At 36.9% G+C, this 25044-nt stretch overlaps 1 protein-coding gene across 7 annotated transcripts in view; it reads left to right on the top strand.

Moving 5' to 3' along the window:
- The window catches only part of CTNND2 (catenin delta 2), a 985037-nt gene that overhangs the window by 358816 nt on the left and 601177 nt on the right, over positions 1-25044 (top strand). For all 7 annotated transcript variants that reach the window (XM_066243701.1, XM_066243686.1, XM_066243718.1 and 4 more), the window contains exon 3: positions 2146-2258. In XM_066243701.1, the coding sequence (XP_066099798.1) occupies positions 2146-2258 (113 nt within the window). The remainder of the gene's footprint in view (positions 1-2145; positions 2259-25044) is intronic.

Raw genomic sequence — 25044 nt, 5'->3', positions numbered from 1 at the left:
CCCAAGCATAAGAAACAGGAAGAAAATTACTCCAAGGAATATGAAAATCAAGTTGTTCAGCACCAGTGATAAAGATAAAATCTTAAAAGGAATCAGAGGGAAAGATACCATATAAAGAAGCAAAGAAAGATAAGTAATACCATAGATATTTTTTTTTTGTCAGACACAATGCAAATTAGAGGACAGTGGAGCAAAAATGTCTTTAAAAACGATGACAAATACAGACTTGTTAGCCATGTAAGCTGGAAGAATTCATCACCTAAAGAACCACAAACAAGATATATTAAAGGGAAGTCTTTCTGACAGAAGGCAAATGATGCCAGATGGAAATGCAGATCTATATAAAGTGGTGAGGAGCACTGGGTTGTGACTATGAAAGTCAGCTTGCAAATGACAGAGTCTCCTCTCACCTCCCACCCATAAGACTGCAATGAAGAAAATCTACAGTGAGGCCACAGCCAATGACAATGTCTGTCCTAGCAGAAGCCCAGTGCTTTGTGAATCCTGGCTCAGAATGCTGCACTGTCTCACCATATTGGACTATTTGTAACACATACAGCACATTAAAGTCCTTTAAATAATACCAATAATGACTTTTCATCTTCCTATGAGGAGTTCTCTCTGGTCTGCAGGCATTATGTTTTTAAGGTTTTAATAAATCCAAAGTATGAGTTGGTTTCCTGTATATAAAAAAATTTAAGATAATGTATTATAAAGCCTGGGAATGAAAAAAAATCTTCTAGAACTTGCTTATCTTTATGTGAAGAAACTAACAAAAACCAAAAAAGAAGAACTTGAAGGGAGAAGAAAAAAGCTTAGCTGCACAAAATGCACTCAGCAGAGGTCTTGCTGTTCATTCTTTACAAATAATCTTTGCCGTCCTTCCAAATATACATGAACGAAAGTTTGATCTCAAATAGCAGCATGCTTCCTAAGTATTAACACCCCAAAAGGAAAAGTTGAGCTGTCACATGTAGAGCGTCTCTTACATAGATCCCTTAAATAATGGCAACCAAAAAATCTGCTCTTATGGAAAAGAGCAGGGATATTTTTAATACATAGAGAGGACACAACAGCTCCCACTTTCGAAAGGCCTCACCCAAGAGTGTCCCAGGGTAGTGAATAAAAATAACTCATCTTTTCTGGAAAGACAAATCCCTGCAGTTTAAGGAGTTTTGGTTTTCCCAAACTGACCTCAATCCTATTTTTCAGTATTTTTCAGCCTTCTTGTCTTTCCATCACCGAACATAACTATGTGGATAGTTTATTTTATAAAAGAAGTTAAATTTGACATTGTAAAACCATGATTTAAAATGTTTAATCATGTGATTTGCTATAATTATATCTACGAAAGAAGTATGTGTATGGGAAAGGAAAATATAAAGACTAAAACGTGGTACAAAGGTCAGTAGTTGGAACAGCTAAGATTCTTGATGTACTGACTGAATCATTTTTCATTAAAGTTAATCCTTTCACACTGAATTTTAGGCCACTTTGTAAAATCATTCTTCATTGGTTTAATTAGCTATTTTTTTAAAAAAATGATATTGTAAAATTGCAAAGGTTTTTTTTTTTTTACTAACTAGCTTGTATAGAATCAGTATCATGCCATTCAGTTGAAATTTAAAGCCTAAAGAAGTGGAGGTTTAAGCAATATGTTTCTTCAATCTATAATATGTTAAATAATATGAGGATCAAATTAGTATATTGAGACAGCAAGAAGGCCCATAGGGAATAAACACTAGATTCCAAATGATAGAAAAATTAAATGTTTCACCTTTGATATCTGCAGGTTACTGGTCATCTGCCAAAAATTAGCATAGGCTAATTTTTTATGCATGGTGTCTCCTTTAGTTCTCACTTCAACCTTAGGAACAAGTATTGTAAACCCATTTTATAGATGGTCAAACTGATATTTGAATTAAATAACTTATTCAAGGCCCTGCAGCTAACGGGTCTCAGGACTGTGATCTAAACTCGGGTCTGTCTGAGCTGCAAATCCTCCTTTGATTCCATACCAACAGTCTCTACTCAAAATCAACATCTCGGTAAATCAGATTTTTCCCCGACCATCCTGTCACTTGGTTCTGAATTTCACTTTTCATATAGATGATAGAATTAATCTTTTTGGTGATTTTTTTTCAGGAATTACAGTTTGAAAGACTGACTCGAGAGCTGGAGGCAGAACGCCAAATCGTAGCCAGCCAGCTGGAGCGATGCAAGCTGGGGTCGGAGACGGGCAGCATGAGCAGCATCAGGTAGTGGGCACCCCACTCTGCCTCTCTGTGCTTTAAGTTGCCCATGAAAGGACATTGTGATGTTTGTCTTTTTACAGACCTGGCAGTGGAACTGGAACGTTCCGTCAGATGTTGGAAAGGAATTGTAACTGACCTGCTTTAAGATGTTCAAAAGGGGTCTGAAATGGAGTGATTTGTACATGAAACTCCTTTAACAAAATTAATCCCTGCCCTGAAGGCAAATTATGCATAATTTGACACAAAGGAAAGCTTTTTCATTCAGGCAGTTTGCTTGAAATTGGGAGATGCCATATCACAGTCTTCCAGTTTGTTCTTTTCTAAGTGATCTAGAGTTGCAGGTTCCGGAAATGAGAGAGAACATTTTGATGTCACTTACATTGTCTGCTAATATATGATGCTAAACTATAAAATCGGCCGTCCTGTATCAACCAAACCTTCACTTGCCACGTGTAAAATTATTTCAAATCCATAGACAGGGATTGGTTTGATATAATGAAATACTTAAAAAACAAAACAAAATATGGCAAAATCTAGTCATTTGGCCACAGAATTAATGACCTACTGTGTGTGTGTGTATATGAAGTAAACATAAAGCTCTATAAGAAAACTTTCATTCCTCAGAATTGCATTGTACTTTTCTATGTTGTTTTTGACACTATGTTTTTAGGGAAGTGTCTTGCTTAAGGAGACAATACTTACTGTTGCAAATGAACTCCAACATTATAGTAACAACACAATAGCATTTTGCTTCTCACTCATGCAACAGATTGAAGCAGGGGATGCTGGTCAGAGAGCTGCTTCCTTGCTTTTTGTCTAGGCCAGGGGTCCCCAAACTTTTTACACAGGGGGCCAGTTCACTGTCTCTCAGACCGTTGGAGGGCCGGACTATAAAAAAATTATGAACAAATCCCTATGCACACTGCACATATCTTATTTTAAAGTAAAAAAATAAAACGGAAGCAAATACAATATTTAAAATAAAGAACAAGTAAATTTAAATCAACAAACTGACCAGTATTTCAATGGGAACTATGGGCCTACTTTTGGCTAATGAGATGGTCAATGTCCGGTTCCATATTTGTCACTGCTAGCCCTACAAGTGATATGACGTGCTTCTGGAGCCGTAACGCGTGCGTCCTTTGTCACCAGAAGTAGTACTATGTGAGCGACTCAGCGCTTTGCGGCGCCGCCACATACAGTACTCCAGGAGCACAGGATGCGGATGCTTCTCTCACTGACCACCAATGAAAGAGGTGCCCCTTCTGTAAGTGTGGAGGGGGCCGGATAAATGGCCTCAGGGGGCCGCATGCGGCCCGCGGGCCGTAGTTTGGGGACCCCTGGTCTAGGCCATGAGCAAGGACCCAACTTCTTACTAGAGAACCCCTATGACCTCATTGTTAAATGCATTGTTAAACCCATTGGTGAGAACCAGTCACATGACTTATCAGATAAAAGTGGGGCAGAGATTACCAGTGTTGGGGTCTATACTCACTGTACTCAGGAAGAGGGAGCTTGAGTTTGGTGAGTTCTTAGCTACCTGATGTCACAAAAGAATTAAAACATCACTGCATCCATTGCTCTAAATCATTGGAAGGGTAAGCTTGTAGTTGGAATCTTTCATTTTAGAGGAACCTGCCATTAGTCCTTTAATATTGTTCTTGTCTTGGTGGAATAGTGGTAAACTTGAAAAGAGAAATCATTGCAACTCTAATTGTTAGACTAAGTTCCTTGGAAAGGTATAATTTTCCATTGCAAAGCCATATTTGGAATATGTGGAAGCATATCCGCTTCTGTAGTACTTTCACAGAAAGATACAGCAAGTAAACTGCTCACAAAAATGAGGATATATTTCAAAATGAATATGAAGTGATTAAATATTCCCTATTTTTTGTGAGCAGTATAGGTAAACTGTGAGCTCTTAAACTCATCACAGGCTTGTCTGAACACCCAAATTAATGGAAGCAGGATGGACAAGAAAAAGGAAAGTGAATTATGTTCTCTTGAAATGTGTTTAGAAGGGTGATTGGTAAAAGGTGGTGAATCTAAGATAGGGAGAAAAATAATATTTATAAGTAAGTATTTGTGTTACTACATATAATAGAGGGCTGTTTGTTATTGCTGAAGACCTCCTCAGAAGCTAAGCCTGTTGAGTTTTTTGGGTTCATAAGCATCACTGAACTAACATCTATTTGGCTTTGAAACCAGTTGTTTCCCAATTGGCCAGATTACCTGTTGAATTCATATACCTAATCTTTCTGTGTGATATTGCGTACTGTACCCCTTTTCATTTTCCCCCCACTCCCAATCTCTATTAGGAGTAGGTCTGGGGGACCATGTATTGTTCGTCCTGTGCCTCAATCTCCAGCTTCTGATTGGATCAGAGGTGTACCTAACCCAAGGGCAATAATTCATCTGGTAACTTGCCTGTTAGAAATTGGGCTCTTATACTTGAGAATATGAAACAAGTGATCCCCAACCTTTAACATCACATGGTGAGCACTAGCAGATGGTGACTGTGTGGTGTGTGTAGTAATGGAGGAGTCTGTGGTGACAGAGAGCAGTCCAACAGAAAGAGACCATATTGTTCTGAAAGTTAGAGACCAAATTAGTTATCAGTAGGATTGGCTGCATTACAGATGTTGAATCTATGATATTTCCTTTTAAATTCTTAAAAACTTCCCCTGTCCTGCATTTTATTTGATTGAGTTGATTTCTTTCCTTGGGTCCAAAGTGTCTTGGATAGAACACATGAGTCAACTACCAAAGTAGACAGAAAAAATTATCCATGACAATACTTGGCTCTTCACACTACATCTTATACCATTATCTCACAGTTGATAGTACATTATCAGTAATTCTGTGTTAAATGTGTATTAAATAATAGTGTTAAGTGCAGGTGACACTGCCTAATTTTTTCCTCTGCCATTTACCTCTGTAATATTCAGTATTCATCAAGCTTAATTATTTTGTATTTTGGAAATCTCTAATGTATGAATCTGCATTTGAATAGTACAGGCAGTTTACTGATATTTCACTGGAGAAAATCTAATGCATAACTTCCACTCTTCTCCTTTGTAATTTTTTTCATAACCTAGCTGTTTGATCAGCTTCAGAAATGTACCTTAGGAAACTCAAGTCTTTATTAACAGTGATAGGCTAACCTAGTTAGCACATCAAAAGGGATATTTAAAAATAAAAAATAGAATATAAATAATTTTTTGAAAAAGCAGGACAAGTGAAGAAGTCTGGTAATTCAGATGTTTCATACTTTTTAGGGGTATTAGGGAGGGATATAAGAGTTTTATAGAAAAATATAAACAAAATCAAATATTTTTCAGACTTTTTGTATAAATGGTAAAAATTATACTTTGGATTTCCTCTACATTTATTGGTGATAAGAAATTGCTTCATCTGATTTCTAAGACCTCACTTTTGGTAGTCACAGTAATAGTTTAAACTTGAAAAAAATGTTTTGGGTTTTTTTTTGTATTTTTCTGAAGTTGGAAATGGGGAGGCAGTCAGACAGACCTCCGCATGCTCCCAATTGGGATCCACCTGGCATGCCCACCACGGGGCAATGCTCTGCCCATCTGGGGTGTTGCTCTGTTGCGACCAGAGCCATTCTAGCACCTGAGGCAGAGTCCATGGAGCCATCCTTAGCGCCCGGGCCAACTTTGCTCCAGTGGAGCCTTGGCTGCGGAGGGGAAGAGAGAGAGACAGAGAGGAAGGAGAGGGGGAGGGGTGGAGAAGCAGATAGGCTCTTCTCCTGTGTGCCCTGGCCGGGAATCAAAGCCAGGACTCCTGCACACCATGCCGACGCTCTACCACTGAGCAAACCAGCCAGGGCCCAAAAACGTTTTTAATACTCATTTATAACAGTCAACTTTAGAATAGTCAATCAAAAAATAAGAGCACTGAGGATTTGGTGAAGGGAGAAGCTGGGATGTCCATTATTGCAGTTTACCAGCTTCTACATTCAAGTATCTAAGGTAAAAGTAACTGCAAATAAGACTGTTGTGATCTCTTAAACTCTTCACAGACTTTTCTAAATACCCAAATATATATTGTCACTTCCAGAACTCAGAATATTTAGTGGTTGTCAAAGTATTATCATTCTCTTCAAAGAAAGTATTGATGTTTCTCACTGCAGCTATAATTCTACCATTTCTTTCTATTTTTGACTTTTCTCACTCAATTTCCAGGCCAAATCTTCCCAAGCTATTGTATTTTTCTTCCTTCCTACAACTAGTTTGGTTCCATGCATTCTCTCTGATTTCTCAGAAACATCTAGACCTGAGGCTAGAACATTATTTACCTGATGATATCCTTTATTTAAGGTCATGATCAAATCCTTCTTGCTAGTAGCTCACTCTCACCCTCCAGACAGTTGTGATTAGTTGGCTCACCTCTATTCCTCAGACAAAGGCTTGTCCATGAGGTCTTGGTCTAGCAACCAATGAGTTATTTGTCCCCTCCTGGGCTGAGGCCCCTGGGTTGCTCTTATAAGTCCAAAGGTCTGAAGATATGCCTGTGCCCATGCCGTTGTCATATTCTCCACAGACCCCTGTAACAGCATTCTTACTGATCCCTCTGATTGCACTCTGCACAGATCTATGCTCTGTGTGGTGTGAGCTTGATCTGCACAATGCATAAATCAGAGGCATGTCTTTGAAGGACCTCTCTATCCCATTCTGCAATTCCATTTCTTCCCATCCCAGTGCCTATGGCTGAGTAACCCCTTCCATATAGCATGTCCTCCCCCTTTTGCCTGGTCCCCTTGTCCTCTTTATCTGGATACTCAGATGAGGGGCTCACACTCTTCTGAATGCCTTCTTGACCAGTCCAAACTGGACCAGATGTCCCTTCCTTGTGAGTCATTATAGCATAAAAAAGTTTCATTGGGAATGAAACTCTATTGAGCTTTTTAGAAGTTCCCTGCTACAGAATATTTTAATCTTCAAAGAATGTGTAGAGAATTTTCAAGAGCTACTGAAAATTTAAGGACAACAAAATTGATTTCCACTCATATCCCTTGATTCTAATGGGAACTAAGAATATAATGAGTGAGAAATAGATTCAAACCAATCACAATTGGAACTCTCTTATAAATTCCTACTAAAGAAGAACTGACTCTTAGAAGACTGATGATGGCAATGATGACGATCATGATGATAATGACAAGGATGACAGTGTTCTATAGGTCAGAGACAAAGAAAGTCAGAAATTCAGTGCTAGGGAGATTTGACGCATGATATATTCTTCCTTGATGGTACGGTTAGCAGTGCACATGGCTCCTAGAATCGGAGAATGACCCCCTGTCTTACAGCCAGCAGAGAAAAGGATCTCAGTCCTATAACCAAAAGGAATTAAAATCATTTCACAACCCAAATGAATTTAAGAGTAGATTATTCTCCAGAACCTCCAAAAAGGAAAATAGCCTCGAGGAAACTCTGGTGATAACCTTGTATGACCCAAACAGAGATCTCAATTATGCCATGCCTGAACTTGACAAGACTTACAAAACTCTAAGTTAAAAAAATGGATGTTGTTTTAAGTTTTTCAGTCGATAGTAATTGGTAATGCAGAAATAGAGGATAAATACAATGCTTTTCAATAGGTTGTATTAGATGTACAGGGTGGGAGTACTTAGTTCTTGGTCCCTTTTTTTTGTTCTCCCAGTTGTCAGGCCTCTGAACCTTTCCCATCCTGCCTAGAGTCCGTCACTATGCTGAGCCATCTCTATAGTACCCTAGTGTCCTTGGAACTCCTACTCCTGTAGCACATGCTAAGCATATTGTTCTTGATGTCTGTAGGATAATGAAGAGTCAACTCTCCTGAGAATTTGATGTGGTCCTAAAACACGTTGACTGTTTATTACTTATAATCATTTGATATGTGTCTTATATCAACTACACAATTCTATGTGTAGTTGTGACTTATATGTGTGTAAGTCTGTGTCTTATATCAATTCAGTTGGTAGGAAACTGAATTTTTATAAATTTAATTAGTCTAAAAAATTCTTTATATTTTCTCTTATCCTCAAAGCTTTTTTTAACTTATAGATCTGGAAGGTGAAGTTTGCAATTTCATAAACTAGAGCTAAGAATCATCATTGTGTTTTTATGGTATTGCCTAACTTTGCTAATTTATCTGAATTTTATTTTTCTTATCTACACAAATGGGAATAATGTTCCTCCATAATTTCATGAAGATGAAATGAGAAACTTAACTAAAGCATCTCGCAGACCATCTTGCACACTGTTATTAGTGAAGCAGATCCATTTTTCTTCTTGAAGAATATTGAAATAATCTTTTCTTGATGTTTCCTTCCTAATTTTCCTAATAGAAGATTATAAAATGGTTCCTCTTACTGTGGGCTAAAATGACATATCAGGCTAGCTCTGGATTTGTCTCCTTCATAGAATAGAGTAACAACTACACAGAAACTGACACAATGAAATGGAAGAAAGCTCGTATCAACTTCCCCTTCACGTGGTGCAACATAACATGTCTGTGTCCCGACTGCTGGAGCAGGGGACGATACCTCTGACATTGTGTGGTTGTAAAAAGAAGAATAGTGCTGCAGGGATAACATGGGTATGACGGGAAATGCTTAATGAATTAAGACACTGAACTTAGTGACTCTTTGAATAGATAGTTTTCAAACAGAAAACAGCAAGAGATGAACACATTGCCAAAAGATGCATGCTCATTACTGCCCCTGGTTGTTTACATGTACAAATATGATGAGAAGTATAAGTGCCTGTTGATGAAGGCATCTGTATGTCCTTCGTGTCCACTCTGCCTTTGCTCAGATGATGGGAATCCCAAAGCTTTTACTAAATTACTTTATATTTGTTTGTTTGTTTATACTTATTTCAGAGGCTTGGTAACCAGCAGTATTTGAACTGACAAAATAACAATGAGCCTTTGGCTCACTAAGAAAGAATGTTAGTCGTCAATACTGAAATGACAACAGCTTGCTGAACATCATGAACATTGTGTTTTCAATTTAACAGCATGTTAAATTGGGAAGGGCAGTGGGGGCAAAACAGGGAGAATGTTGTAATCAGTGTGAGGAGGTCATGTTACTAGCACCAATGCCCCAAAGATGTGACTTGGGTCAACACACTTGGGGTTCTTGGGACTCCGATTTCTCATCTTACAGTATAAAACAGTGAGTGCCTAGGTTTGTTCCAGCTGTCCTCTGTGCTCTTCATCCCATTAATACTTTTATTACAGGCAGTACGTCACATCTGAATGTCTTAAAATGGAGACATTATTTGAACTTAAGTAACAAGTCAAAGTAATTAAGTGATGATAGCAAGATGTTACCAAATAGATTTGGAGTGTCAGTGGATAGCAGATAGATGTCTGTATATGTGTGTAAATAGTTTTGTCAATATGGGAATCTCCAGTTATGTCAAAGCATGGACATTATATTTGAAGAAACATGGTCTAAAAGAACTTTATAAGTATGTTGTAAACATCAGATCGTCTAGATGTTTTTCTAGTTTGGCTAAATCCTGGGGTAACGATAGGGAACTTGGACAGAGTGTTTCACATTGAGAAATCATGTGGGTGGGCCTCTTCAGAAATTGTCATTGGTTCCATTTAAAAAAAAAATGTTCCAAAGTACTGTTAAGGGCCCAAATGTTATTAAGCGCTCCTCTTGCTTCAAACATGAATATGATGCAGCTCCTGGCCTCCAGGTGTTTACTGCCAGATGCAGAGAGAGACATCTGAGCATGTTAACATGCTTTGGTACAGTGAAGGGAATAGGAAGTCATGCCAGGGATGATTTCACAGAGGGGTATTTGTATGTCAACAACGTGAATACAATCATCGACAGGGAATGAAATGGGATATAGGAACTGCTCATGGGGAAAGTAGAAGCTGAGAAAGGCAAGAATCAATTTGGGATAAGTGTGGCTGTAATAGCGAGCCCCAGTGGTAAAGCAGTGTTGGATAAAGGTACAGGCAGACATAGATATAACATTCTCTGGGAAACCACATATGTCAGGCAAGAGACCTGGATTCTGTTGACCCAAGAGACTTTGGGTTCTGTGGACTGGTCAAGACATCATGGAAGACAGTTTTACCCAAGGAAGTGATGAGATAAGCTTTGGTTCTGCCAGCTGCGTGGAGAATGGGTTGAAGGTTGTGGAGGTCAGTAACTGCCACATAAGGTAAAGATGACGGCGCTTGTCCAGGAGATAGGTCAGAAAACTTCAGCCATGGTCCCGAGCCCTTACATTGGTTTCAGAGTTAGAGTTGGGAGGGTCTGGTGACTCATTTATATCAAAAGAGACAGTGTAGGTTTGCAAAATTATTTATTTCAAAAACAATTTAAACATTTGGTAGGCTAAGCCAAAATTGTAAGCTTAGTTTCTACCACAAGCATTGCCCATTTTCAACAAGGAAACTTTGGTGTTTTTTTTTTCATGTGTGTGAATGTATTCTAATTCCCTTTTATCCCGGAGAACCTATGATAGAATTTTAAATTTAAGAGATTGCTACATTATCAGCAGGCAGCAAAGATGTTGCCTAATTTGTTGACAGTAAAGCTATATTCATAAGCCCCAGCCTTCTCAAACATCTGTTTGTTTAGTACCTCAAGAGCTGAGGAAATTTAAAAATCTTCACACATTGTTGCTTAGTCTTATAGACTTATTTGAGAACGTAACTCTCAGCAAAATTTTATTGGCAAGCTCTATCAAAAAGATTGACTGCCAACTTTACTCAAAACTTAGCAATTAACCTTCTCTCTCTGTTTTGTCAATGATGGCCTCCACCTGTGGAGAACACACCGTCATTATGACATTACTCAATTAAGGTAAAGAGTTTCACTATGTCTTTTGAGACGTACATATTGACTGTCATATCATCAATGCCCAACAAATACTGAAGCTCTAATTTTAGGAGGTGGCATAGGGTGCTATTTAAGACAGTGGAGTTTGAAACCTGTAAGTCTGGATTCAAATCTTCAGTTCTGCTTCTTGCTGTCTGTTTGATATTGGGAAACACGCTGGTCCTCCAGAAACTCCAGTTATCTCTCCGTAAATTGGGGGGACTAATACTTACCTTAGAAATTTGTTGTAAAAACTAAATGTGAAAGTGTGTTTAAAACAAATAACATAGTGTTTGTCCCTGAGGAAATAGTCAATATATGTGGTTTGATTCTCTTCCTAATTAGTTAACTAATTAATTGTCATGAATATTATTACAATGATGGCTTGTCAGAAGTATAAGTAAATAGGAAATGCCCTCATCTTCACAGGGAGATATTATTTATTTATATATTCTCTTCTTTTTATTTAGTGAGTGGTTATGATGATATCAAAATGAACCAAAGACAAGAGTATTCTGTTGCCATTCTATGCCAGAGAACACCACAATAAAGAGATGTTCTTAAATTAATGCGTGAACAGTATGGATGTAATAATATAGTCATGATTCACTGAAGTGTCACACTGTTTAGGACACTGTCACATCACTGAAAAAATTATATTTACCTCCAGGTGGATAGTTGCTCAAGATCATTACAAGGTCATTATAATTTTGAGTGTCCATATCCTACTATTAATAAATTTAATTTAATTCCTTTGTAACCTGGTGTTAGAAAAGAGTTTTACCAAAGAAATGGAGATGAAGATAGAGATAATCCTCAACATTACCTAAACATTAGAATTGTGTTTTCTTAAAACACAGAGGGTCTTTGATGGACTATGGAAGCTAATGGCTTCCCTCTGTCTAAAACATGATTCTACCTATCTGGTCCCTAGTTCAGAGAATCATTGGCTATGGCCATATGGATGAGTTACTGGGGTCAACAAAACAAGGAAAAATCTAGAAGAACATAGGTTTGTAATAGACCTCCTTATAACAGGAAAGAGTGTGAGATCTCATTAATTCACTCATTTATTCATTAATTCATTTAACACATATAGATCATTGACCTACTATGTATATGCAACTGACACTAGGAGTATAGCTCTGAGTGAGGAAAGCAAATTCTCTGTCCTCCTGTAGCCTAGTCTTATTACTGCTTTTAGGCTGTGACTTTATTTAGTAGGGATGATAATAAGAACTTTCCCTTATTATAACTGTTTTCCTTAGTATCTATAACAAAATGTTATTATCAAGTTAACCTTCACGTACATGATTGACCACTTAATACTAAGAGAACACAGCAAATGCAAGATCTAAATTCAAGAGAGAGAATTAAATTATCTCAATTCTATTTAATCTACCCTTTGAGTTAGGGACATAGAAGTATATTTTAAGCTTAATCTGACCATTTCAAACACTTATTATATTTGGCTAATGAACTAGCATTCTAGAGAGAAAAATTAACCAGAACTGAGTTTTGTGTGCAACTCATGGAGTCAGAACAAAGGAATAATAAACTAATGAAGAAATAAGCTCCATAGAATATTTGAAAGTTTTTAAAGGAATATTAAAAACTGAAGAGAATTTTAGGAAATAAGAAATAAAGGAGATGGCAGTGTTTCTGCCAGGGGATCGGATTCACCATTTTTCACAGAAGATTTAACTTGTATTATTATTCCCAGGGAGAATTGTTTCATTTTCAGTTAGCAAAGTACAAAACCAAATAAAATTCTGTATGCTAATTGAATAGAATGATGGAAATAAGATATTTCCAAATGAAAGTAATCTATTAAAATGGACTGATGGCCTATTTAAAAAAATTCTATCTTTTATTAATAGGGCTTTAGCAATGAAGTAAAGAAAAAAATTAAGATTATGCTATACAAACATAATTTTTAGAAACAATTTTTTTAAGATAGTGGCATATGGAGCATTACAAAGTCTGCAATATATACAATGGAGAATATGTGGTATTTTTATATGCGTAGTTTAAAAACCGCCCTGCTGAGAAATAGAATTGGATCAGTAGTTAGAAACTCTTCTCTGCCCTTCTCTTGTGGTATCTCTAACTCTGAGGTAAACACTTGACTGAATCTTGTGTTTATTCTTTCCTTTGGATTTCTTTATTTCCCCACATGCATGCATCTAATTTAGCAAGATATTATTTGGTTTGCCTGTTTTTGAATCTTGCATGATTACGTTACATATTTTTTGCAACACGTATTTTTAAAACTCAACTGTAATGTTTTTCAGATTTTTTTCATGGTGACGTGGGTGCTTATAGATTCCGCTTTTTTTTTCTTTTTTTCTTTTTTTTTACTGATGCCTTCTATTTTTATTGTGTGAATATGCCAAATGCATTTATCTTTTCTCCTGAGAAGAACATTTGCAGAGTTTGCAGGTTTTGTTTTTAGAAACATATGGCTTGGGACATAATTATGTGAGACTCTTTTGTGAGGGTGTGCAAGTATCTCTCTTGGGTGTGCATGGGAAAGCACTGACTGTCTTGTAGGATTTGAACATCTTCAACTTCTCTGTAATGCCAGAGAGCTTGCAAAAGTAGATGTACAAACTTAAGTTCCTGTCACCAATGAATAATCCATTGCTCTGCGTATTCAGCAAAAGCTTGCTCTTTTCAAAGTATTTGTTGGTGCTGTTGCAAATCTGGTGGGTTTGAAATTTACATCTCCCTGACTTCTGCACTAATGGCACTTCTTATAAATGTATTAAATACTCATTTTATTCTTCCATTAAATACCTACTTATGTCTTTTGTACATTTGTTTATTGGTAGTTTTCCTTTTTTCTTAGTAGTTTTAATTCTCAATGTATTTGGATTCTAACCTTTTGTTCGTTGAACGTTACAACCATCTTCTCGCAGTTTGAATTTTCACTTTCTCATGTTCTCTGATGAACAGAAGTGCTTATTTTAGTGTTGTTAGGGTGATCAGTCTGTTTACTTTAGGGTTTTTGCTTTTGGAATGTTGTTTAAGAAATTTTACTTATGAAAATAACATTAAATAATTTCTAATTTTTTTTGTGTGTGTGTGCATGTGTGTGTTTTCTTTTATTTATTTATATTTTATTAAGTTTAATGTGGTGACACTGATCAATAAGAGTACATATGTTTCACATATGTTTCAGGTAAACATTTCTATAGCATTTGAACAATGTTTTGATAATTGTAAAGTTATACCTTTTACATTAAATTCATCAATTTATTTGTAATTGACTTTTTAAAAAATATATTTACTGGTTTTATTTATTGATTTTTTAAAGAGATGAGAGAGAGAGAGGGAAAGGAAGGGCAGGAACAGGAAGCACCAACTTGTAGTAATTGCTTCTTATATGTGCCTTATCCCAGAAAGCTCAGGGTTTCGAACCAGCGACCTCAGCATTCCAGGTCAGTGCTTTATCCACTGTGCCACCACAGGTTAGGCTGGGGTTTTTCTGTTTTGTTGTGTTTTGACCCAGCAAAATGTAAAGATTCAGTTTTGTTTTGTTATTTCATATAAAGAAGTGATTGTCCCAGTACCAGCTGTTTAGGAGATTGCCATTTGTCCCATACACTGCACTGCCATCACTTTTATGTATCAAGCTTTCACATAATGTGTGTTCTACTTCTGGGAAGTTGTGGGAGAATTATAGCTTTATTATATGGTGTCTTTCTACCTATGAGCTTGATGTCAGTCCATTTTATTTAATGTCTTTCTAAAAAGTTTACATATTTCTTTTTAAGGTCCTCATATTTTTTCTTTGTTTCATTCTTGATTTTAGAGAGAGAGGAAGGGAAGTAGAGAAAGAGAGAGAGAGACATTTATTTGTTGTTCCACATATTTATGCATTCATTGGTTGATTCTAGCATATGCCCTGAACTGGGATCGAACCTACAACCTTGGATTATTGGAACAATGCTCTAACCCAGTGGTCCCCAACCCCCGGGCTGCAGATCAGTACTGGTCCATGGGCCATTTGGTACCAGTCTGCAGAGAAAGAATAAATAACTTACATTATGTCCATTTTATTTATATTTAAGTCTGAACGATGTTTTATTTTTTAAAAATGTCCAGATTCCCCCTGTTACATCCATCTAAGACTCACTCTTGATGCTTGTCTCAGTCACGTGATACATTTATCCATCCCACCCTAAAGGCCGGTCCGTGAAAATATTTTCTCACATTAAACCGATTCGTGGCCCAAAAAAGGTTGGGGACCACTGCTCTAACCAACTGAGCTACCAAGACAGAGCCTTGGAGTTTTGGGGCTCTTGGAAATAGTATCTTTTTTATAAGGTACATCTGCTAAGAGTTTCTTTTTTTAATATAAAAATGCAATTGATTTGTATATATTTACCTGATAAGCAAACTGAATAAACTCTTTCATTACTTCTGCAATTCGCTTGTAGAATCCCATAGGGGTTTTGTGTTAGTAATCTGCGAAGATTATGGTACTGTGTCTTCTTCTAAAATCTTTTAACTTTCACTTTTTTTTTTTCTCTTTGGGCCTGTAAGAAGAGGAGTAGAGTAGGCAAGCTTTCTTACTTAATGGAATTCCTTTCATCTTTAGCACAATAAGAACTGCTACTGGGTTATTTTTAGTACTTTTCTTGAGATATAATTCATATGTAAATTTACTTATTTAAAGTGTAAAAGTTAATGTTTTTAGTATATTTACACAGTCTAGCAACCATTGCCACAAACAAATTTAGAACATTAAATTTGTTTGTCACCCCAAAAAGAAGCCCATACCCTTCTCAGCCTTTGCTGAGTATTTTATATAAGTGAAATCATGCACTATCAGGTCTTTTATGATTGGCTTCTTATACTTATCATAATGTTCTCAAAGTTCATCCATGTTGAACCACACAACAATGTTACATTTCTTTTTATTGCCTAATAATCTTTCTTTGTATGGATATACCACAGTTTATTTATCCATTAATCAGTTGTTAGACATTGTTTCCTATTTTGGAGTATTAGTAATAGTCTTGCTTTGACCATTCATGTACAGGTTTTTACATGCATATGTTTTCATTTCTGTAGAGTATACAGCTACAAATAAGATTGCTGGATTACTCTGCTTGTGTGTGTGTGTGTGTGTGTGTGTGTGTGTGTGTGTGTGTGTGTGTTAGAGACAGAGGGAGAGACAGAGAGAGGGACAGATAGGGACAGACAGACAGAAAGGGAGAGAGGTGAGAAGTGTCAGTTCTTTGTTGTGGTTCCTTAGTCTCCTTAGTTGTTCATTGATTACTTTCTCGTATGTGCCTGGACTGGGGGGCCTCAGCAGAGTGAGTGACCCCTTGCTCAAGCCAGTGACCATGAGGTCATGTCTATGATGCCATGCTCAAACCAGTGACCCTGTGCTCAAGCTGGTGAGCCTGCGCTGAAGCTGGCAACCTCTGGGTCCTCTGCATCCCAGTCTGGTGTTCTATCCTCTGCACCACCACCTGGTTAGGCCGGATTATTCTGCTTAATGTTGTTTTTTATAGATCCATTTTTATCTAGTTAAGGTAAATTGCTAATGTGCTAATTGATTTTTTTTTTTGCTAATGTGCTAATTGTTTCATCACAAAGAACTATTAAGTTTTAAATACTTGCTTTTATTTATTTATTTACATATATTTTAGCTTGATGGGCTTTCATATTCTCTTCCTTTAAATTACTTATAGAGCCCTGGCAGTGTAGTTTGGTTGGTTAGAGCATCATCCTAATATGCAAAGGTTGAGGGTTAGATCCCCAGACAGGGGACATACAGGAACAGAATGAAAATTCTGTCTCTCTTTCTCTCTTCCTTCTTCTCTGTCTAAAATCAATAACTAAAATTAAAAGTAAACTTACTTGTTGAGCAAATGATCTGATGGGAGAGGTCTTTACCAAAATAAAATTGCTGTTACAGATTCCTAAAGGGGGAGAAACTATTAAATTTTAGTTGTTATAGGTTACTTTTTCTGGTTGAGTAGTGTTCCATTGTACAGCTGTGCCACCATTTGTGTATTCAATTCAATGAATGAGTAGAACACATGAAACAGAGCAAAATCAGCCAATAGACAGCCTTCAAACTATCTAATTGTTACAAACGTGTATTATACAAATAATATAGGGTTTTTTTGTTTCTAAGTATTCAATTAAATATAAGTATATATTTGCCCTGGCTGGTTGGCTCAGTGGGTAGAGTGTTGGCCCCGTGTGTAGACATCTCAGGTTCAATCCCCAGTCAGGACACATGAGAAGCAACCATCTGCTATTCTCCCCTTTCATCTCCTCCTTCTCTCTCTCTTCCCCTCTTTCTAGATTGGTTTGAGCTTTGGCTCAGGCACTAAGGATAGCTCCATTGGTCTGAATGTCAATCAGCCTCAGATGCTGAGGATAATGTGATTGACTCGAGCATTAGCCCCAGATGGAGGTTGCTGGGTGGGCACATGCAAGAGTCTGTCTCTCTATCACCCCTCCTCTCACTTAAAATTACAAAAATAATACAGTTATATAATATATTATATATAAATATATTTTATGTTTTATTTAATATACTAATATAAATATATATATATTAATAGACTAACCCCCATTGTCCTGCTGTAGCTTCCTTAGATCATAGAAAACCTACATATGTGGAGAACAGCTTCCTTGAGTAGACAGCACAGCTCATCACTTTCCTGATCAATTCCTGTTATATTTCAACATGTAGAAACATTTTTACAACCTGGAATGTTTAAAGACTTAATCTACATAGAAGATGATAAGGGGACCTGCCCATTTAGGCTATCTCTGAATACTGTTCAAGGTTAGACTTGAGAAGAATTCAGTGATTTTTAACTGCAATTGATTGAGCAGACTCATAGGCAGACATTCATCCCACTTACTTTCAATACCTGCTTGTGACCACAGAGCACAATTAGAAGAAGTATACACATATTTATTGAATTCTGTGGCTGCCAAACAATCACATATCTTGCTTATCCTGATACTTTTATGGGGAGGCCCAATGTTAATGAATAAGAGTACCAGAGTTTAGAAATGAAATGCAGAAAGAGCCTGTGGCCCCAGATGGTTAGCTTCTCATTTCCTTTGCTGTAGGTTTTGTGGGACCCACATAAATCGGAAGTAGGGTTTTATTTATTAAGGCTTTGTAATATTCCATATTCCAAAGATGTTTGGGGTTTTGATTTACACACAGTAAAAAATTAAAATGGAAGCCACTCTCTTTTGTATGTTTACTGAGAAATTTCTTGAGTTGTATATCAAACTTTTCATTTCTTTCAAAAGTATAATTTTAATAACTTCACTGGATCATATGCCTTCTTAAGAGTATTATTAAATCTATAATCTTTTCACCACCTTTCCATCATTTATATAAGATAATATATGCAAAATAATTTTAAATGGTAAAATATGATGTAATGGAGTAGGTAGTAAAATATTTTGCAATACTAGCTCTTATATATTACCAATTTATGTTGACTGCTATGGCCATCAAATTGTTTATTTTAACACTAAACAAAGTTAACACTCAGAATTATCATTTTGAGAGTGTACTCAGATAATGAGCAGAGAAATCTGGAATGTTAAAATGATATTTGAGATATGAATAGTCATTCTTTTATTTTACATTTTCTACCTATTTTTCTTTTCCTCAAAAGAAGGTTGCTTCTATCAGGAAGTAGGTTTCTGCAGCATAATATAGGGCAAGAGGTTAGAATTTGACACAATTTGTTTTCAGTTGTGAGTCTTTAATAATATTTTTTTTAATAAATTTTTATTAATGGTAATGGGATGACATTAATAAATCAGGGTACATATATTCAAAGAAAACATGTCTAGGTTATTTTGTCATCAAATTATGTTGCAAACCCCTCGCCCAAAGTCAGATTGTCCTCCATCACCCTCTATCTAGTTCTCTGTGCCCCTCCCCCTCCCCCTAACTCTCTCCCTCCCTCCCTCCCATGTCCTCCCTCCCCCCCCACCCTTGGTAACCACCACACTCTTGTCCATGTCTCTTAGTCTCATTTTTAAGTTCCACCAATGTATGGAATCATGTAGTTCTTGTTTTTTTCTGATTTGCTTATTTCACTCCTTATAATGTTATCAAGATCCCACCATTTTGCTGTAAATGATCTGATGTCATCATTTCTTATGGCTAGTATTCCATAGTGTATATGTGCCACATCTTCTTTATCCAGTCTTCTATTGAAGGGCTTTTTGGTTGTTTCCATGTCTTGGCCACTATGAACAGTGCTGCAATGAACATGGGGCTACATGTGTCTTCACGTATCAATGTTTCTGAGGTTTTGGGGTATATACCCAGTAGAAGGATTGCTGGGTCATAAGGTAGTTCTATTTGCAGTTTTTTGAGGAACCACCATACTTTCCTCCATAATGGTTGTACTACTTTACAGTCCCACCAACAGTGAATGAGGGTTCCTTTTTCTCCACAGCCTCTCCAACATTTGCTATTACCCGTCTTGTTGATAATAGCTAATCTAACAGGGGTGAGGTGGTATCTCATTGTAGTTTTGATTTGCATTTCTCTAATAACTAATGAAGCTGAGCATCTTTTCATATATCTGTTGGCCATTTGTACATCGAAAACCCGAAGGACTCCACAAAAAGATTATTAGAAACAATAAACCAATACAGTAAGGTCGCAGGATACAAAATTAACATACAAAAGTCCATAGCCTTTCTATATGCCAACAATGAAATATTAGAAAACGAACTCAAAAAAATAATCCCCTTCACGATTGCAACAAAAAAAATAAAATACCTAGGAATAAACATAACAAAGAACGTAAAGGACCTATATAATGAAAATTACAAAGCATTGTTAAGGGAAATCGAAAAAGATACAATGAGATGGAAAAATATTCCTTGTTCTTGGATAGGAAGAATAAATATAATCAAAATGGCCATATTACCCAAAGCAATATACAAATTTAATGCAATTCCCATCAAAATCCCTATGAGATTTTTTAAAGAAATGGAACAAAAAATCATCAGATTTATATGGAACTATAAAAAACCCCGAATAGCCAAAACAATCCTAAGGAAAAAGAATGAAGCTGGGGGCATTACAATACCTGACTTTAAACTATATTATAGGGCCACGATAATCAAAACAGCATGGTATTGGCAGAAAAATAGACACTCAGACCAATGGAACAGAATAGAAAGCCCAGAAATAAAACCACATATATATGGTCAAATAATCTTTGATAAAGGGGCCAACAACACACAATGGAGAAAAGAAAGCCTCTTCAACAAATGGTGTTGGGAAAACTGGAAAGCCACATGCAAAAGAATGAAACTCGACTACAGCCTGTCCCCGTGTACTAAAATTAATTCAAAATGGATCAAAGACCTAAATATAAGACCTGAAACAATAAAGTACATAGAAGAAGACATAGGTACTAAAATCATGGACCTGGGTTTTAAAGAACATTTTATGAACTTGACTCCAATGGCAAGAGAAGTGAAGGCAAAGATAAATGAATGGGACTACATCAGAATTAAAAGTTTTTGCTCAGCAAGAGAAACTGATATCAAAATAAACAGACAGCCAACTATATGGGAACTGATATTTTCAAACGACAGCTCAGATAAGGGCCTAATATCCAAAATTTACAAAGAACTCATAAAACTCAACAACAAACAAACAAGCAATCCAATAAAAAAATGGGAAGAGTCTTTAATAATATTTGAGAGCATCCTCTTGAGTTTCCTTTGCAACAACCCTTCCCTCACAGCTCAGGCTCTTGACTGCTGGATCCATTTTAGTTACAACAAGCATTTCCAACAGGGAGTGTGGGTATCTCCAAGGGGGAAAAACTTGTTTGTGGTTGGGAAGGGCAAAGAACTTTAGAGATTACAGGGGTCTGTAGTCTTCCAAAAGCCACAATACATAAACAGATATGCAGTATATTTATGGTGTTAAAATTGCAGGGGGTGGGATTTGAGGGGAAAGTCTAAACAGATTACTTTGGGGTGCCATTAGTGGGGAAAAAGATAGAAAAATATGGCTATGAGGATCTGGAGATCTCTCATAGAGAACTCAACTGCTGGGGCCTAATATGCACTTGCTTCATGTGCCCTGAGAAAAGTTTATTGTAGTCAAATAATGGAATCAATTTACTGGTGGAGGATCATCCAAATGTCCCCTTATCATAGATAAGGAAACTATTTCCTCTCCCTTGTCACCAGCCCTTTATAGAAAAATGCAAGTGTGCTTATAATTCTCTAAGGCTAGACGCTTACTTATGCTTTTGCCCTGATCCCTAAAATCTTGTTACTAAATTTAATTTGTGAAGTGTGTTACATTTGTTGATGCCCTTTTATGGCAGCCACAGTTTGAGGCAATCAGAGGAACAGAAATGGCAATACTTCACAAACTGGGATGTGGTGATGCTGGAATAGAACTTTCATTTAAATGACTTTTTATAGTTACTTACCATTATCCCAGAAACCAGTACCAAACTACTCTAAGTAATAGTTAAGTGCGGCCCAAGAGTGTTTCACATTAGCAGTTCTCAAGCCTGGCTGTACTGTTAGAATCACCTGGGAAACATACAAACCCTGATGCCTGCCTGGGCCCCACCCTCAGGGAGTCTTATTTCACTCCTCTGAAGAGGAACCTAGGGACCCAGGGCTTTTAAGATGCCCAGGTGACTCCCTCCTGCAGCCAGGGTTCATGGCCTTGCTGTGACTTCTCAAACAGTCTTCTCCTTCATTCATTATGTCCAGTGCTATACACACTGGGCTTTGGGTCAGTATTTTGTAGTCTAGTCCTTGGTATCTCTATGGAAGGGCTGGACTCTGAGTCTACAAAGGACTAATTTGTAACATTTGTTATTTTGAAATAATAATAACAACAGTTTTCCATTGGATCATTGCCTGTTTTAAGGACTTTGTGAGAAGTTAATTTATTTAATTCTTATACCAAACTTTGAATAAGTATAAACTATTATCATTTCTGGTTTCAGGTAGGGGTACACCAGTAGGAAAAAATTATCTTGGGATTTGACCATGGGCATTATGGCCACAGGTCCTGATAGTAACCACTTTCTCTACTTCCTCTGGGATTCTCAATGACTCATGCTAATAGTTATAATGCACTTAGTAAGTAAGTGCATTATACTTACAAGGGGATGTGTAATGTACAAAGTTGAATGGGAACAGGTGCAGCCCTCATGAGGACCCATTCTCAACAGCCTAATGGTGAGGAGCGTGTCATGAAGAACCATGCTGGCAACTTGAAAGTGTCCTTAAGAGGGACTTCAGAGGAGGAAGAGATTTCCTGCAGCTGGAGTGAGCAGCAGCAACCATAGGTGTGAATGCACTTCATTTTACACTGTATCCATGTGATATAGTGTGTAGATTTGTAGAAACATTAGGTCAAATACATGTCATTTATAATCACTGATCATTCAACCTGTGGCTCTTACAATTTCATATGGTTCAACCTATAAAAGAGGGCAATTCCAGTAGAAAGAAGAGCATGTGACAATGCCATGAAAGTCCATGTGGATACTGATGACACAGTATCAACTGGAGAAAGGCTGTGAATTCCACTGGCTGTTGAAGTCATTCATGACCTGCTAATTGCATCAGTATTATATGGAGGCAATTCTTGCAACTGAATGACCAGCTCATCTAGACCATGGATCTGTACTAATGACGCCTCAAGGAATTACAGCACAGGTGGACCCCAGTTATCACTAAGCCAGTTGTAAATGACAAGTCAAAATAGGTGATTGGAAGCCAGGTGCAGGCATGCTTCGTTAGGGCTGAGATCACATAGCTTTAGGGAGTATGGGAAGAACTTACTCAACTGATTAATTTGGTAGACCAAGGGCTGAAACCTGGGCCTCACAGACAGGTGAGTTCTCCCAAGGCATCAGTCACCAGGAAAGGTTAAGAACTCAAGTGTGGATACATTCTATAGTCAGCCAAAGTGCCTTCTAAGTCAAAGGACAATCTTCCCTTGTACCCAATGTTTGAGGAATCCATGTCTCACCTCTGCCGTGGGATGCACCAGGACAAGAGCATCTCTGACACGTCTATCTTCAAATCCCCCCATAGTGTGAATGTAGGACGCCAAGATGCAGTTTATGTTTACAAGTTGAATTGACCTAAAGTATACAACACACATCTAGGAAACAAGAAATTGATGTTAATAGCAATGCTTTTAATTAATCTTAATCACAATAACTTAGGGGTTGAAAATTGAGTGTACATAGCTACACATCATTTTCATAAGAATTATTTATGGCTTTTGTTGATACCATTTAACAGTGATGATAGACATCCAGGTGGAAAATCTTACTAGCCTATTAGAAAACTGTAGAATTGTTTTAAGTACTTTGTCATTAAAAATAACATCCTGGGAATTGTTGGAGAGCCCTACAAAACAAAAAGCATCAGCCTAAGTGTTCTCAGCCAGTCTGATGAGAAAAGAGCTTTTCACAAAAAAATAACAAACAAGACACCAAGGCCTAGATTACTTTCATTTCTCTATATTAAGAATCTATATCTCAAGTAGAACGTCACTGAGTAAGGACGGAACATACAGAATAAAGTTGTTCAACTGCCACGTGACTGGATTTCTTAACATCCAGAAAGTGCTATGAAATTAGAAGAAGCAACAGCATCAATGGTAGATTTTAATCTTTGAAATTAAGGTCAGTCAGGAAGAAAATTGTTATAATAAATAAAGCTCTGTTCCCTGTTTATATAGCATTTCTTACTTTGATGTGGTAAGAATACTCTTAAGGATAGTGGCCCTTGGTTTAATGAGAAAGTTATCAGGGTGATAAAAGTGTTAAAATGAGTACAAGTTACAGCTGTGCTTCCTTTGGATGAGTAGAGTTTGTCAGCAGAAAATTATTACACGGTTGGCATAGATTTGTATGCAGAGTATAAAAATCCATGAACTTTTCTTCCTTTCTCCCATTGTTCTTTTAGGTGACAGTCCTTACTTCTAAACTATTCCAAAAAATTGGAAACTGAGTCTGTCTAATTCTTATGGGATTTGAGTTTATGCTCAATCTGCTAGTACAAAAAAAGTAATTGGTTTCTATACACACTGCTGCTTTATTATATGGAATAAACCATTATGAGCATTCATGTAATCTGTCCAGAATGGTGTTCGTGCAGGAAGAGTTTCTTCAGTTTTAGTCCATGGTGAATCCACCAAATGGCAGATGGGCTCTTGAGTTCCTCAAGATACTCTAGGAATATTGTGGATGAAGGTAGAGTGTCTTAAATTGGTGATTAAAGAGCTCAAAAGTAGCACTTACTATTCAACACTGTATAATATTTTACTGGAGAATATAATAAAGGAATATTTATAAAAGTTTGTAAATATGTATTTTACAGTTTTCTTTTACTTCATTTTTATGAAGGATGTTAAAATCTGCTTTTCATAATTCTATTTACTAAGGCAAACACCACATTTTAAGCCTATATCCGACCTCTCTTTGGAAGAGCACACCCTTGCGAACCCTACCCCACAAGAGTGCCCATTCCCCCAACCTAAGCCTGAGTGTCTTCATCATTTGGCTATTGCTTTCCTTTTACACCTCAAAACAGAATAAAAAGTAAATAACATTTTTGAGGTAACTACTTTTGTCCATAGGATACTGATGGCTAACTCAAAAGAATCATATTATATCTGAGAATGAATAGATTTTCAAAATTATAAGCTGTAGTGTATATAAATTCTATTCAAACCCATCATGTTTTTCATTTAAATTTTTAGTACTGATATTTACACTTAATTTTGTATCGAGATAGAACGGGTAATTTCTATATTATTTTTCAGGTTTGAATTTATTAACCTGAAGATGAATTTTGCTTCAGAATAGTGGAGTGTCACAAAGATCCTGAGCGCGTGTTAAGGCTACT

Source organism: Saccopteryx bilineata, chromosome 1 (genome assembly GCF_036850765.1).
Source record: "Saccopteryx bilineata isolate mSacBil1 chromosome 1, mSacBil1_pri_phased_curated, whole genome shotgun sequence".
Taxonomy (NCBI): Eukaryota; Metazoa; Chordata; class Mammalia; order Chiroptera; family Emballonuridae; genus Saccopteryx; species Saccopteryx bilineata.
This window is presented reverse-complemented; position numbering and strand designations above follow the sequence as displayed.